This window comes from Camellia sinensis, chromosome 6 (assembly GCF_055761805.1).
Source record: "Camellia sinensis isolate YWXY chromosome 6, ASM5576180v1, whole genome shotgun sequence".
NCBI lineage: Eukaryota > Viridiplantae > Streptophyta > Magnoliopsida > Ericales > Theaceae > Camellia > Camellia sinensis.
This window is the reverse complement of record NC_138966.1, coordinates 14,535,298-14,552,015: the sequence shown is the minus strand read 5'-3', so window position 1 is coordinate 14,552,015 and position 16,718 is coordinate 14,535,298. Positions and strand designations below refer to the sequence as shown.

The 16,718-nt window shown below is 34.6% G+C and overlaps 1 protein-coding gene across 9 annotated transcripts in view; it reads right to left on the bottom strand.

Annotated features, from left to right (window-relative positions):
- The window catches only part of LOC114286712 (uncharacterized), a 47,264-nt gene that overhangs the window by 14,994 nt on the left and 15,552 nt on the right, over positions 1 to 16,718 (bottom strand). For 7 of the 9 annotated variants that reach the window (XR_014331988.1, XR_014331987.1, XM_028229922.2 and 4 more), the window contains exons 9-25: positions 15,375 to 15,451; positions 15,178 to 15,295; positions 13,876 to 13,959; positions 12,254 to 12,349; positions 11,970 to 12,071; positions 10,523 to 10,591; positions 9,457 to 9,552; positions 9,274 to 9,381; positions 8,302 to 8,415; positions 7,344 to 7,427; positions 6,607 to 6,735; positions 4,774 to 4,972; positions 4,469 to 4,612; positions 4,308 to 4,351; positions 2,656 to 2,739; positions 2,480 to 2,548; positions 2,239 to 2,315 (exon numbers count right to left, since the gene is read on the bottom strand). Coding sequence is in view for 7 of the 9 variants with exons in the window: in XM_028229922.2 (XP_028085723.1) it covers positions 2,239 to 2,315; positions 2,480 to 2,548; positions 2,656 to 2,739; positions 4,308 to 4,351; positions 4,469 to 4,612; positions 4,774 to 4,972; positions 6,607 to 6,735; positions 7,344 to 7,427; positions 8,302 to 8,415; positions 9,274 to 9,381; positions 9,457 to 9,552; positions 10,523 to 10,591; positions 11,970 to 12,071; positions 12,254 to 12,349; positions 13,876 to 13,959; positions 15,178 to 15,295; positions 15,375 to 15,451 (1,694 nt within the window). In the remaining 2 variants the exon portion in view is untranslated. The remainder of the gene's footprint in view (positions 1 to 2,238; positions 2,316 to 2,479; positions 2,549 to 2,655; positions 2,740 to 4,307; positions 4,352 to 4,468; positions 4,613 to 4,773; positions 4,973 to 6,606; positions 6,736 to 7,343; positions 7,428 to 8,301; positions 8,416 to 9,273; positions 9,382 to 9,456; positions 9,553 to 10,522; positions 10,592 to 11,969; positions 12,072 to 12,253; positions 12,350 to 13,875; positions 13,960 to 15,177; positions 15,296 to 15,374; positions 15,452 to 16,718) is intronic. The other 2 variants (XM_028229923.2, XM_082873356.1) reach the window with 1 other exon arrangement.

The following is a 16,718-nucleotide window of genomic DNA, read 5'->3' as shown; positions in this document are numbered from 1 at the left end:
TTGAACAGTAAGTGTCAGAGAATGTTAAGAAGTAAATAAATTTAAAATAATATACGCTTTTGACAGTTTACTGAAAAGTACTCAACCTTGAAATTAATTATCTTATTTTAAAAGCATTTCCAGTATTCCCTGGAATTCCTTGATGTATTAAATTGATCCTTATTTTAAAAGCATTTCCAGTATTCCCTGGAATTCCTTGATGTATTAAATTGATCCTTTTAGCACTTACTTCTATAGCTGATACTTTCTTCTTCTATCTATAGAACATGAAAATCCGTTGAAGTTATACAAGATTCATAAACATGGGTCAGTGATCTAGCATAGCATGTAGTTGTTCACTGAAGAAAATGTTGACGGCAATAGTAATGTCAACGATTGAGACATAAGATATTGATAGAGATTTTACGATTAAAAAATCAATGTTTAGAGAAAGCAGAGTTAGAAATGGAAACTTGATATAAAACATTCAGAAATCTATAAAAACAATGAAATATTCGAAGAACCAGCGTATAGTTAAAGAATTGTGCAAGTAACAAGTACTGTGTAAGGGAAAAGCATACTGAAAACTATGAAGTGAAGTCCCGCATCACGTAGGTACAAAAGTAATGTGCAATATATAAGTGAGAGGTCACCTGCACCTTATCAGCTAGCTTTTGGGATTGAGTTTTACCCAAGACTGTATAACATGGTATCAGAGCTGGAGTACCACGGATGTGTAGGCTATGTCCCCCTAGCTTGCATGAGGCAGTTGATGTAAGTGAGCACGTTGCGTGTGAGGGAGGGTGTGAAGTGAAGTCCCACATTGCCTAGGTAAAAAAGTAATGTGTAGTATATACGCGGGAGGGCATCCTCACCTTAACAACTAGCTTATGGGGTTGAGTTTCACCCAAGGCGGTGTAACAAAAACTTCCACCGGTTCAATACTACTTGTACATTAGCATTAACACACAATTTAAAACTTCCATGAGACCTCCATAGATATTTAATTTCAGTGACAACATATCTACCATATCTCCTAGATATTTCATATAGCCATGGATGGCATGCTAGGAAATTTTAATTTCCACAATTGTTCTTACATATGCATCTCTGTCTCTCACTTGCTCACAGGCACATGTGCACACATCCGATTCTCTCAACAATAGTTTCACAAGTTCCAAATTTTAATGAAGTTTAGATAGTTCAGAAGAATCAAAACTGTCCAGTCAACAGCAAATTCCATAGGTTGATCTTGTATTATGAGCATGGTTATTAGAATCCTGATCCATATTGTAGAATCTTACAATTCTGCGACTTCAATTGGGCCAAATGATCACACTAGGATCTTAAATTTAGTAAAATCTTACACTTATTACGATCCTATTCATAAAATCGTGTAGAATCGCATACATCCTGATTCTACTATGATCCCAATACTAACAATTTTTTTTGTTATTATTTATTTCTTATATATATGTATATAAAAAATTTGACTATAAACACTTTTGTCAAATGTCTTTTCTAATTGATGTTAACATAAAATATACATTATATCAAATTTATCGTTTTTATTTAATCTTTTTAAAATTATGTAACATATATTATCATTATCGATAATTTTTCATTTTAGTTTACATTGAAAGTAGAATCTTATGATCCTCAATCTGATTCTACGATCCGATTCACAAGTCTCTTCCAACAATCCCACGTAGGATCCCGATTTTAACAACCTTGATTATGAGCATTGGCAGGAAGCAAATCCTTCCTCTTTATGGACATAGAGAAATCCGCATGTAATCAAGGATCCAAATTTGGTTTCGACTTTTTATTTGGTTAGCTCGGAAATGGAAACATTTCCGAAAAACAAGGGAAACAGTTTAAAAAGAAAAAAGAAAAATAAATGCGTGAAAGTGTTTGAAAACAAAACTAAAACTTATCTAAACATATATGTAACCTAATAATTGAATAATTAAAGATGTTTGAGTTCTACTAATCCATTCACAAAAGGGCATAAGTGTACAATTTGGTGCTAAATGTCAATACAAACCAAAATTAATTAAAGTCAAACAAATTATCAAACACAAGTGTTTATGATTCTGACTTTAAATTAAACAAAATTCTATACCTTGCATGTTAACACATGCATGGTCACATGTAAACAACAAATTTGATACTTTTTCCTAGGAAAAAAAAAAAAAAAACAATGATTATCAGGTATCAAAGCAAATGCATAAGAATAAATAATTGTCACCATGATACCTGTAATTGTAGTTTTTCACAACAAAATATACAGGCGGTCCAATCCTGAGATACTCTGAAACATTATTGAAATAACCCTGCCAGTGACGGAATGTTTTGGTAAGATCCCAAGCCCAATATGACTTGATATTCATAGGGATAGCAATTAGGAGAAGGGTCCCCCAAGGGCCCCAACCCAAACCACCCGGTTGCCATCCCAAGACATGCATATTCCATAAAACCATCAGATATCAAATCAAACCTGAAGATACGAGTCTCGGGGGAGAACAATCTGTTGTTCCAGGCCAGGTTCAATCCTTGTACATAATGCCTTCAAGGATCAACAAAAATGAAAGGTTAACTCAATCAAGTAACACAAAGAGAAAATAAATACAACCATGTACATAAAAGATTTTAATAAAAGTTGGGGAAGCTTACAATGCTAACAAATGCCAAAGCAGCAAACACAGAAATGACAACAATTTTCACCCACCAAAGACCCAGAATGGGTGCATGAACCTCCTAGAAAGGACAATTGAAAACCCACAGATTAAGATAAAGAAGGTACACAAAAAAAAAAAAGTAACCATGCACAACCTTACCAAACGGGAGCATCATGAATAAGTAGTCAGTAAGCATAAATCTACAAATATTTTGGAAGGAACATGGTCAACCATGAGTTGCTGTCCCCATTTAGCCTAGTGTTGAGTGTTTAACTATTCACAAAGTCAAGTATTAAAGGATACACAACACCTACATGATCCATCTACATGTATGTGCGTGTGTAGTACATATCACACACAAACTACACACACACACGAACCAACCTAGAAATTTTGTAGAACTTGTGTTCTGTAATATTCTTAAAAAACAAATTAGAAAATAGTTTGACAAAAATAAACACAACAAATATATTTTCTAATTTTCAAAAAACATTTATGTCCCCAAAAAGAGAGCCATATCAAAATAATGAGTAATTTTTTTATTTTTTTACAATTTTTACCAAACCAGTTTTGATAACAATTTTAAAAAACAAATTTTCCAAATACTCAACCAAACAGAGCTCCCAGTGCAATTGGTTGCAGTCAACATTTTCAACACCACGGCTGATATATTAAAAATGAATCTTGCTGCAAAGTATCCATGAGACACACACCCACAAACAAACAAAAAAAGACAAAAAGGGAAAGATCACGAGACACTATTCACCAATTTCAAAATACTTTTCATGAATTTCATAAAACATCTAACCTTTTTTCCTTTTTCCAAAACACTTTTTATCCCAATCCAAAAATTAACTAGTGCTCTGGGGCACTTGTTACTATTTGACATTAAAGGCATGTAATAATTAGGATTTTTGAAGTTTTTTTTTTTTTTTTTTTTTGGTTGATAAAGTTGAGTGAGTTAACAAGTACACAGGTTTTAATTTATCAAAAAAAAAAGTACACAAAGGTGAAAAGTCCAGTCCACACTTCTCCTTAAAACCTAGGTATTAAGGAGAGGGAAACTAGAGCCTTATAACTAGCACAGATGGGGCAACTCCAAGCGATGTGGGACACATTCCAATAGGTTTTAGTTAAGCCCTGGGAAAATGCCAATAACCGGCATGCTTATGCACCAAAATTAAGAACACCAACAGAAGATGTATACTTCTTTTTTGGTGTGTAACCAGAAATTCCCTTATTACACATCAATAATTCGCTTTTAGTCACTACATTTTACAAAAACAAAAAGTATTACTTACAATCATTCTATATGCTGGTCATATACGAGCAACATTACCTTGCACTGTTTGTGTTACTATTTATGCCCATGGATTTACCATCTGAGGCCCTGAGGTACCGCACAGTAAATCAAATATACATACATACATATATATATATATGTATATGTGTATGTGTATATAAGGTACAAAAAAATAGTTGGACAGTTCCAGCTGTACCAAAATGACCATATATTTTCTGAATTACTGCAGAGAATCCATAATAGCTTTATGTAGTTGTATAATGTAGTTGGCCAACTTAAGAAAAACCACAAAACAAAACAAAAAACAAAGCCAAAAAAAAAAAACCAGAACCGCGTGTTATTACCTTCATATATCGAGTCAGTAATCCAGGTTTTCTCTGACCAATGCCTACATAGTCATGTAATAATTTTCTTCAACCAGTGTCCATGCTTGGATTACTAAACAAAAACGATAATGGCAGTGAAAAATAAAAATTTGCAGATGTGCGAGAAATCTTAGTTGTACCTTCATTTGGATCTGTATATGATCCAGAAATTTTAATGCAAGGAAAACAATCAATCCTCTTCTCCTCAGCTCTCATAAAATCAAAAACAATCAAGGCAACAAAAGCAGTAATTTGCAGAAGGAAGTCCAAGAGAACTGCCAATGCTGCAAAATAATGCGGTTATGGAAGTCAACTGATAAGCCTACAATAAACATAAAACTAACAAGGACAAGAATAATGATGACAACCACTGCAGTTACAGTGCTACTACTAGTTCTGCTACTTTTTCAATGTCATTAATTAAGATAGGGAGTACTTTTCTGACCTGCAAACATAGAAAACACACGGCATGCCGGCATAGGAATAAAACTTCCAACTGCAAATGCTAAAACCTCTGAGAGGCTAGCAAGGGTTATGGATGGTCCAACTTCTACAAGTGCATTACTTATTCGGCCTTCTAAAGGCAACTCCAATGGCTGCCGCTTAACAGCATGTACCAGTATACACATGTTATCCACCCCAACCTGATGTAAAAACAAAAAGAGTTCAATGGACACTGAGCTAACATGGAAACTAAGGAAAGAATTATCAAGAAATATTTTGTCAAGAAAAAAAAAAACTAATATTTCCCAACAAAGCTTGCAATTAAAGTAACATATTCTGTGACGGTCCTTGCAATAGAACATGTAAGGCATTTTAAAAGCTAATTAACATTTGGAAACCAAATAAGATTGAAGCAACTATCTCAGAAAAAGCATTAGAATATATGAAAATGTTGAGTTCCTCCTCATAGTTGAACTTTCCAAATGATGCAACTCAGTGTAGCAAAGGCTCATTATATCCTCCACAATGTTTTTCTTTGAAATATTATTTTTACTTAGCTACCATAAGAAAACAGTGCCAACTTTGCTAACAAACCATATTGCCAAGTCTTAATGCATTTTTTTCAGTAACAGAAACATTGGAGCACCCCAATGTTGCATTGGTCTGGAGATTTATTCAAATATTAAGTTCTTCCAAATGTCCCCAACTTCACCCACCAAGCCACAAGCCTTGTCCGCTCTCCCATGATCTAATTGTGTCATCACAAGATTGTAATTAGTCTACCTCTCATGGCATTGCTCTTGGTATAATGCCTCAATTCACTGCTCCTTTCACACATCATCATGTGTTGGACTTGTATCACTCAAAGGTACGCGTAAGCTGGCCCGGACACCCGGTTATCCAAAAAAAAAAATTAAAAACCCACTGCCTGTTGTGTCAACATTTCATATCTAAGACTGGGTTTCTTCACCTATTGCTTGTTTTACAAGTAGTAGCAAAAAATTATACTTGAAGGACATCACCCCATAAATGATAGGTCACCTAGATTTGTGGGTTATTTGTTATTACGACACACATTATTCATCAACTATTTATGTAGGTTTCCACTAGAGTACATAATCCAGACCCAGTTACAAACATGAGAATGTGTATTCAGCTTTGACAATAGCCGTATTTATGCATATAACAGCCAAAAGCTAGGTTGCCCCATCAATACCTCTCCCAGTGCCTCATTTTATGATTACTGAGATGGGTCATAGATAATGGATTTTATATTCATGTTATGGAGAGAGCTTTCTATAACAGCAGAAAAAAAATAGTTTAGGTTAGAGACATACCCTATATGAATATATACTTGTACAGGAATCTAATACTTCTATTTATCCTAAACACATTTTGCATAAATAAATCCATAATCCTGCGGGCAATATTTCCACACACAACGAAAAGGCTCTCCGATTTCTGGTTTGTAGCTTATATGTGTAAAAGGTACAGGCCAATGAACTCAATATTTGAGGTTTAACTTTGCATTTACCTTTCAACATGTTTCCAAACTTCTTTCAATATTCCGAAAATGAATGTTCAAACTATGACAATTTGGACGCCCTGCGTGGTGACCTCTAGGGTATGTGATTAAGATAAGACATAAAATTACTAACAGCAGAAGAATATTCTGTATAATAACACTATTTTGGAGAATTCAACTTCTAGGGGTGTTATGCCTACTTTGACAGTAGCCATATAACTCAAGACAGGACTGAGAAAAAACCTCAGTCCACAATAATATAGAAATCATATTAAAGCTACAAGGATTTTTTAAACAAGTGGAACTTACAGCCAAAACAAGAAAAGGGATGACTTCCATAATTATAAGTGTAGATTTTATTCCAAATGCACTGAAAATCCCAACCGATCCAAGAACAGAGAGCATGACAAGCATAACTCCTGAAAGACCAAGCAATACCTGGAAGCCAACCAGTCAAATGATTTAAACTAAATAAAAGAAGATAAGGTTAATTTTTTTTTAAAGTGAAAACCTAGCATTCCTAAATACAAATAATGTGTTCCAAAGTAGTAAAAGGGAAGCTTAAAGATAAACCAAGCATAAAATGAAGGAGATCCTGTGGAGTACATGATGTCAGTGAGAGTACTTTTTTTAAGAAGCAACGCAAGGATGTGCGAGGCAAAATTAGAAGTGTTCATTAATTTACTACATCCCAAAAATCATCCCATTGCCCAATAGCGGAGCAGAAGAAAACTGAGCCCAAATTTTTTAAGTTTCAGACCCTTGACAAAGACACAGACACTACCAAAAGATATATAGTGACTCCAAAGCATCCATATCAATTTCATGCTAAGATCAAGGTGGATACTTGAAAAATCAAGAATCCACTCCTAATTATGTTTAGTCCTCATTTTCACGTTTTGAAAAAGGTAAAAGAGGCTACTACGTAAATGGCATACAACTATCAATAAGAAAAAAAACAAACAAATCAAACGTTACCCAAGACATATAAAGATTGAAAATATATACAATAAAGAGAGTTAAAACATGAATGGAAGGCACCATACCTTAGATGATATATAAAATGAAGTGAAACTTGGTGTGTCGCCCAAAGTCAAAGATATATAAGCAAACATCACAAGATAGCTTATCTGAAACAAGATAGGGTAGCAAAAGAAAATGAACAAGCAATCACAAATTTCACTTATTTAAATAAAATTGCAATAACCTACCAAAATTGCATAATCAAGAGGTCTTGGTTTGGTGAGGGCCAAGTTCGAAGGGTGTTTTCTTGGTTTCTTCATTTTATCAGGGATTGTGGGGTGCTGTGGAGGGGGAGTTTCCTTGGCGTCAGATTTCGGTCATAGGTGTTCCTTCAACAGCGGCTTATGATAGTATTCTGACGATTGATAATTTGGTTCGTCGGGGCATGTTCTGGTTAACTGGTGCTTTATGTGTTGTGAGGCTGCAAATTCAGTGGACCATTTGCTTGTTCAATGTCCGGCAGCTTCTTGCTTGTGCGATCTTATTTTTTCTACTTTTGGGGTGCAGTGGGAGCAACAAGAGGAGGTGTTGGGGGTCTTGTGGAGTTGGGCAGAGGGTCGAGTGGAGAAGAGGCATTGGAAGGCTTGGGCGTGGGCTCCTCTATGTTTGATGTGGCTCATTTGGCTAGAGAGGAATCGTCGTATTTTCCAGGAGGTTGTCCGTTCGGTGTCTTGGTTGGAAACACGGCTTCTCCATGTTTTGTGTGGTTGGGTATCTGGGTGGTGGGTGGGTCCAGATTTGTTTACCTTTTTAGATTTTTTTGATGATGTGTTTGGTTGAGTGGTTTAGTTTTGTTTTTGTTTCTTGTTTGTCTTTGTGCGTGGTGCTCTTATCCTGGGGGTGTCACTTTGTATTCTTATGCATCTCCTTGATGCTTTAGTTTCTTTATAAAATTTTATTTATCCAAAAAAAAAAAGGGAAGAAGAAAACAATATTTTGCTGTTAAAAAGGAGATGAGGCTGAAAGTTTGCAATGTCTCACTGAAATAGTTATAACATCCGCAGTACTTTCTCTTTTTAATTCTTCCTCAATGGAGCTTTCTGATGAGAAGGAAATTGTTAAATTTTTAGACTGCACCATTGGCAAGAGTTCATCCTGCAAAAAAAAACTGTGTCAAAGTCTGTAGTACAAGCATTCATAGAAACGAATGTTGTTGCATGCTTTGGGGAGGCGAGGAATACGTAAAATCAAGGAGAAAACAACATTAAGCCACATCATCATACAATTTTAAGTAGGTAAATCAAGTGCCTTCAAAATATATCTAGCTTCCAGAAAAATAATATGAGGACGTGAAGAATTTACCGACTAATTAGGGCACCTAACTCAATTGGATATTTGTGGTAACTAGGGCCAGGGCCAGATCTTTCTGTTAATTCATAAGCAATTAGACAACCACGTCCCTCCAAACCACCAAACCTCATTTTCTTAAAAGCGATAAGTAGTTGGGATATCTAGAGAAGAATTGCAGAATTGGCTATGATCATCCTAACAAGAACAGCATTTCTAGTGAAACAAACATTTCTGATCCTTATCCAATCCATGTTCTCATACTTGAACAAATGTAAAAACATGATATAAAATGAGAGTATGGCCATTTGTCCACTTTTTTTTCCCTGATAAGCCATTTTTGAACACCTTCCTAGGTCAATAGTTGCACACAACTCCTGTTGTTTGATTGGCATCATTCTAAAACGCAATCCTCAGCAGTAAAATCACATCTTTTTTTCTTGTTACTTAACCACAAACAAGTCCAACTCTATCTCAGTTCTTACTAAATTTTCCAAAAATTCATTCCACCACTGAAAACGTACCCCACTAATTAGCACTGTAACAGGAAAATAAAGTGACATCAGATTATAAAACTCCATAAATTCTCTAATTCAAGAACAAGGGAAAAAATAATCAGCTATCGTTGAGGGGGGGGAAAAAAAACCACTAGTACAAAATGCAAACCTTCACTAATTGAATAAATGCCTTTTCCCAAGCAACTGCTCTCTTACTTTCATTGCCTTCTTTATCAATAGCATTGTTCACAGGATACGTTATAATAAATGCAGAAGCCTGCCATGGAACATCAATATTGTGTTACTGTGCACCTTAATTACATCTTCACTTTACAAGTGGTCAGCAACTTACCTCAGAATAGTTATTCCCAGAGAAACCTCCTAATGCAGTGCTTGGATCAAGAGGGGCTTTAAATGCACTTAGACATGTGTCTGCCGTAGTATAATGCTTAAAGAAGCATGCAGGGTAACATCATCAATAAGCAGTTAGTTTATTGCAAATAATATATAATAATCATCATATTGATTAAAAATAAAACTACATTGTAAAATACAGACACAAGGCTACTCATTATTACGGACCAAGAAATTTTCAATGCTTCCTCTTTCACACAAGATACTCCATAATAAATTATATAGGTGCGCCCCAAGACAAATTTCATTCCCAAAAAAGATTTTTCATTTTCACCCTCCCCTCTTCCAAAAAAAAAAAAATCCTTCTAATGGACAACCAATGAGTGTACAAATCTTGTAATGGCAAAGGAATCAAATTTTGATATAGTACTGTCCACCGGAACAAAAAATAACTATTCAATAAGATAAATTAGTTATCTTAAAAGTTTTATATATCCATTTGATCAAAATTTCAAGAGACATTTGTATGCCAACACAGGTTTTGAACTGGAAAATTCAACAGCAGCAGCAGAATTAAAAAGCCTCAGTAATTTAGATGTAGTTACATTTTTGTTTTTTTCTCCTTGATAGATGCATGTGAAAACTATTGACACCGTGTGAATGAAACTTCACTGATTTCGATCTCCCCATTTTATTTTTTCCTTTTCTAATTCAGATTTCGACATTTTAAGCTTATATTCACTGTATATGGAATAGGCTCCTGACATGAGACACAAGCTGAAGGTTAAGATGAATACCAGGCTTCGAGTCTCCTATGCCCATAACTCGATCCAAATTAAAACTTAAAACAAACAAACAAACAAAACTTCGCATGTTAAATTCATTATAATGGTCTCTTCTGGTTTTATTCTGAAAAAGGTCCTTCATCTCAAACAATTGAATTCCCCCCCCCCCCCCCCCCACCCCACCCCCAAAAAAGGCCCAAATGGTAAAGGCAAATGAAAAACAAAAAAGGTTAAGGATCTCAAGCTTACAACATAGAGATAGGGATCATTAGAATGTACCTGAAAACAATACTCAACATGTTGAACACCCCCATAGCCATCATAATTTGTAGGATCCATTTTGAAATACTATCACAGAAAAATAAGCTGTGTCAACACAACATGGATGGTGAAATAATATGAACTACATCCAAGTTTCAATAAATGGCTGTAAATATGACAATTTTCTATAACAATCTTAAAAGTACAGAGGCACAACTCTCAGTAATGCACATCAGTCCAACAATGATGCAAACGGAAATTTAGGTTCCATTAGAATTTTAAATAATAATAAAAAAGGCAATCTACTCGTAGCATAACTCATTAACATCAACACATCAACATGAGCAACAGAAAAGTAAGAAGAAAGAACAAAAAAAAGTTGGCTTAGAAACAAAGCATCAAAAAATATGCGTCAGTGGCATGCCTTGGTGGTATTCACATTTAAGTTTCCAGTGCATGAGGACAACTAGTATACAAACCCCAGACAAATAACTACGGTACTCCTAATTAGTTGATGATACCATTTACTATATGCTAAAACAACAAATCACAACATAAAGGCTAGGGAAATGATCAAGCTTGTAAACAGAATCTAAGAATACAAATAGGGTGTATAAAAGGTGATGAGAAGTACTAGATCATACAATCATAGAGAAAAGAGAAGATAATCTTAAGTCTATCATTGGTGTTTTGTCCCTACAATCTGGTCAGTGAGAAAACAAGATCCTTGCTCCATTATTGTAGTCTTTGAAGCCACTTCCAGGTAAAATGAGATTTTTAAATCCATCCTTTAAACCACTCCAGTAAACCTTCACCTTCACTTTCCAATAAATGAAAAATAAACTAAAGTGAACCATGTATTCAAGGAGAAAGAAACTAATTTAGAGGCAATTGGTCTGCTATACTAAAGATCAGTGAAAAATGAGCCTTAAAGTGGGCACAAAACTCTGGGAAGTCAATTGCTATCACAGTCGACATTGAAGAATCTTTTTTTTTTTTTTTTTTTCTCCTCCTTCTAACAAGGTGTCCGGGCCATTTAGAGCACCCAAGGAGCCTCAGAGCATGTGCCAAGTGCACAAGTCTCCCACTTGTAGCAGGGGTTTGGGAGAATGGGAGAAGTATGTAGGCAGCCTTACGGCCCTAACTCGCAACGCAACGTTGGTGTCAGTAGCACTTGCCATCTTACCAAGTAACAACCTCTACATGGACCAAGTAATTTCCAAGATAAATCCATGGGATGGCCTCAAGTGTATGACTTGAACTTGGGAGGATCAATTTATAGATCAAGTTGCATGCCATTTACATCATTTCTACAGTTAGTGGGAAAAGGCAAATTCATATTGTTCCAGTACATTTTTTGTTTGGTCTGTGTAAAAACTTATGAGATTTTTGTAGAGCTTTGTACCAATCACAAGAAAGTAATCCATATAAAAATAATATGCTTGAGATCCAGACAAGACGGTACCTGTAAAACACTCTGAGTGGCACAATCTTGGCCTAGTGGCTTCAAACAAATATCACTCAGAGATACCAATGAGCCTGAATAATTTGCTTGAATTCCATCCACCTTCAAAACAGAATAAGCAAGCATAAAAAATAAAGAAATATCCTTAACTACATTTGTTCAACTATTGAACAATAACGAAGGACATAATAGCAGCAGTAGTCAAATATCTATTGAAAGCCTCAACTTCAATCAAAGTTACATATCAATTTTACTGCTCAAGAGTAGCACAGCAAAACAAATACCTTCTTTTGTATTTCGAAAAGCAAATTGATATTGTTCTCCGTCACAATGCTTGGTGACTTGCCATGCATTGCATCTGGAATTGTTGCTAACATGAGCTGCAAAACATGTGAGGAGTAGTCAATCTCTTGCAATATTAAAGCAAGATGGCCTATCCACATAACAGGGGGAAGGGAGGAAAAAAGGAGCAACGAATGGAACGTCTTAAATGAATAAACCATTTCAAATCCAGTAAAGTAGTAATTGGATTTTATTAAATCTTACCACATATCAAACGAGATGGGAGACATTTAATTATAGGAACTGAGTTTAAATTCCGTCAAAATCAAAATCAAAATACTATTCAAATCCACAAAATATGTTTCTAGCATCAGTATGTAACTAGAATATCCCCCAAGATATCCACTTAAAGAGGTTATATGGAAAGATAGGCTATAAACTACACCAAACTCAAAAGACGGAAAGAGAATATGTTTTCTAATGAATTGGAATTTAATGGTCAAATTGGAAACACAAGAACTCAATCAACAAATATATGCAGTTCTAGGCTTGGTTCATCTCTTATATGATGTTTGAAACAATCAAAAGGAGCACAACTTGCAGGCTTGATCCTTGCACTTTGAAAGCTTAATTGAAAAGTGAAAACAAATTAACCTTCACACAATGCTTTGCCTCTGTTAATCCTAATGTAGTAAAGATGACATTCTAAAGATCAAAAAATTAAGTAGATAGGGTCAAATGAAAAGCTAGGAGCACTAGCTTTCTAGATTCCATTTCATTTAATACAAGTCCATTCAGGATCTGGATATGAAAACTATGTTATGGTTGTGCTGATCAAACATCAACTCCACGTTAATTAATAGATAAACTGCACATTCCTGGGGATTAGTGAGTAAAGCCATGTCTCACACAGACCAAAATAACTACAATTTAAGATGGTGCTTAATTTAAAGGTGATACAAAACATGCGGAGTGCATGTCCCAATAATTGCATCTCCAGCATACGAAGCTAGGGCTAGCAAATCAGTTATTCCATATATCTTGTTATAAAATAATGACATATATCAATAAACAAACTAACTAAATTTGGATAAGTAATAGTTGCTCTTAACCATATCAGCAATCACAAGATTCAAAGAAAAAGAGGAGTTGATTATGTTCTCCAACTTTATAGTGTATATATGAATAGATAAAAGTTATTCCATGAAATATTATCCCTTGGCAAGTCAACTCAGTCGAACTCTATAGAATATAGCATCTATTATTGATTGGCTCAAAATCTATCCTCAAAAAGTAAATTGAAAAGCATTTTAGCAGAAGTCCAGCATGAACTTGAAAAGCATGCTTAAAAAATGTAAGTGTACTACAACAGTTTTAACATAATTGTACTACACAAAATATTATGTATTCCTCTCTTAGAGATTATTTAAGAGAAACAAAAAATGAATTTTTGTTTTCTGTAGTGTTCTTGTGCACAAAAATGACAAGCAGCTTCAAAGATAGTATGTAAAGCTAACAAGAAAAGTTTCCAAAAAATCTGATGGTGGCAAGTAAAATCAATTGAAAGGCAGTAGGATAAAACATATAATTAACAAACAAACAAAGAAGTAAAAAGATGCAGAACCTGCTCAATTCTGTAGAAAGGGGCTAGATGGCTGTCAAAAAACAGTTTCTCTTCTGCAGCTTTACTCCCAGGTCCCACCCATAGCTGAAATGGTATAGATGTCAAAAACTTGACCAATATTTTGTAAATATCACCCAAGTAACAATATTGTGATAAACATAAGACACCATAAAAAAACCTAGAAGCCTTGTTTATGTGTTACATTTACATAACATTGAGCTTTTAAAAAAATCAACCTTGTTCTCATCCAGCATCCAATTCTGAGACTCCTCTAGTTTTACTATTAATTCCAAATATACAATATTCTAAATAAGTGTGAAGCATGACAAAGTTATGATCATTAGACAAGGAGACTCTTGTTGCACCTCAATAAGGATGCAAACCGTCATGTTTAGCGTCCAAAAACTTGTAATAACTTTCTTGAAATTATAAGAGTAGCTAGCAATCAATTACTGAACAACTTTTAGACAATATACACATAAAAGGTAAGGCTGCTGCTATCATGGGTTTCGCAAACCTTGAGTTTTGTACTTCTACTACCAACTCAACTCGACTCACTCAACAAGAGTAGTTTCTCATGTTCTTAACCCATGTCATTTTTTACTTAATCTAGTCTTTTTAGCACCTTTCACTTGATGAAATCAGTCCTTCATGCTGGTTGGTTGGTTTGTGCTAACTAACCATAGTTTAAGCAACCTTAGATATTTATCTACAAAACCAAATATGATTGAGACCATATGTCATGAATGTCCTTTTCCACTTTATTCTAGCTACTGATAATATAGCTACTTAAGCTACAACTGCCCTATCAACTTAAGCTTTTAGAACAATCGATTACAGCTTTGATCCTGCAAGGTCTTTTGTTCAAGTCTCCATGTTATCATTTGTTTACTACTTCAACTCTCTATTTTCACTTTCACTACATTTTTATGGGTCGAGCTCCACATGCAAAAGGTGGTTGCATGTGTGGGACGATGTGAAAGGTTGATAACTGATATACATTGCTAGTACCATTACATCAAACTCAAACTTTTGGGGTTCTCATATAACAAAGAAATTTTGCAAAGTTTGGGGAAAAAGCATTCTAGTAAGTATACATTAGCAGGCATGTATCAAGCATCTAATACAAAAAGAGCTACCATAGTCAGTTGTCAAAGCTAGGCATCCATATAAGCAAACCCATAGACCCAAGGACAATAATGAGCACACACAACAGGAATTTATGGAAAAGGCACTGATTGCAAAACTAAAGAGAATATATTGATTTACTATGCGAAAAGCAATCTAGATAACATATCATACCTTTTCAGGCCGTGTCTCCACTTTAAAACGGATTAAGCCTAGACAAAGCAAGAGAACAACAGCCAACGACGAACATAGCACAAGGACTGGATTTCTAGCAACCATTGTTCCATATCTCCTGAACATAGATATGTGCCCACAAAATCAAAAACCATTCCCTATAAGTTGATATAAGCATTAGTGGCATAGGAGGTGACCTGTAGAATTTTGACATGTATCCTTGCACAACCGAAAGTTGAACCCCTTTTGTAGTTTGAGAAACATCCTCAAGCATCTAAAAATTAACAATAAAATAGACTTGATATGGGAATCTCATCAGGAAAAATCGCAATAAATTTAACTCAACAGTCATGAATAGACATTAAATCTAAACAGAGTAAAAGGAGGAAAAAAAACATAAAAGTTGCAGATAGTCCAAAAAGAAGGACCCCACCAATGAACCATTTGTTGTTTTTTTTTTTTTTTTGCAATTTTCAGTAGGGATGTAAGAAAAGCCCAAAATACCAACCAAACCGATTGAACCAGACATATTTGATCTGCCTTTTAACAAGAATTGGTCTATGCGTTTTTTAATTTGATTTTTTTTGGTTCGATACCAATTCAAATCCCTTGTGCACTGAACTAAACCAAAACCGGCCGCTTCAACATATAGTGTATTTATAACATATATAATCTAATAATATAATGATATTGATAAGTATAATAAATTACTAATCTCAATTAATTAACCTTATCATCCCTATAACTTAAGTTAGTAAACCCTTATTATATATAATCTTAACTCTAACTTACTATTCTCGAAGCCTTAGAGTGTGTTTGGTTTGCATTTTGAAATATGTTTTTGGAAGAAATTTCCAAAAACAAGTTTGGTTACAAATTTTCTCAAAAAAATCCTAAAATTACTTCTCTCTCTATGACACATCAATCAATCACTTTTTCTCTCTCCTCTCTCCTTCTCAATTACTTTTTCTCTCACACAAATCTACTCAATTACAACAAAATATCAAATAATCCCAAACTCCCAAACTTCCAAACTCCAAAACTTTTTCTCTCACACAAATCTACTCAATTCCCCCTAAATTTTTTTTTTTTTAAATTTATCTCAAAACACAAACCAAACACACCCTTAGTATTTATTGAATTTTTTTGTTTGTATTTTTGTTAATCTAGGAATTGAAAAGTATTTATTAAATGGATGGATTGGACATGTTTGAAGTGGTGGACAGATGGCTAATTCAATGTTTTTACATAGATTAGTGATTATACTAAAAGGTTGCTCAAATTTGAGAGGTCCTAGATTGATTAAACCGTACCGAACCAAACCGTTTCAATTGGCGTGGTTTAATGAGATAAGCAGTTTGTATTGGTGCTCAAAATAATAAAACCAATATTATTAGTTTAGTGGAAAATTTTACCTAAATGCCGACCGTACCGAACTGATTACATCCCTAATTGTCGGTGCATTGTTGAATATTCAAGTATGACCTTAACAATTCAACGCCAAAACCACATGCAGAATATACTTCTAGTGCTATAGCAAC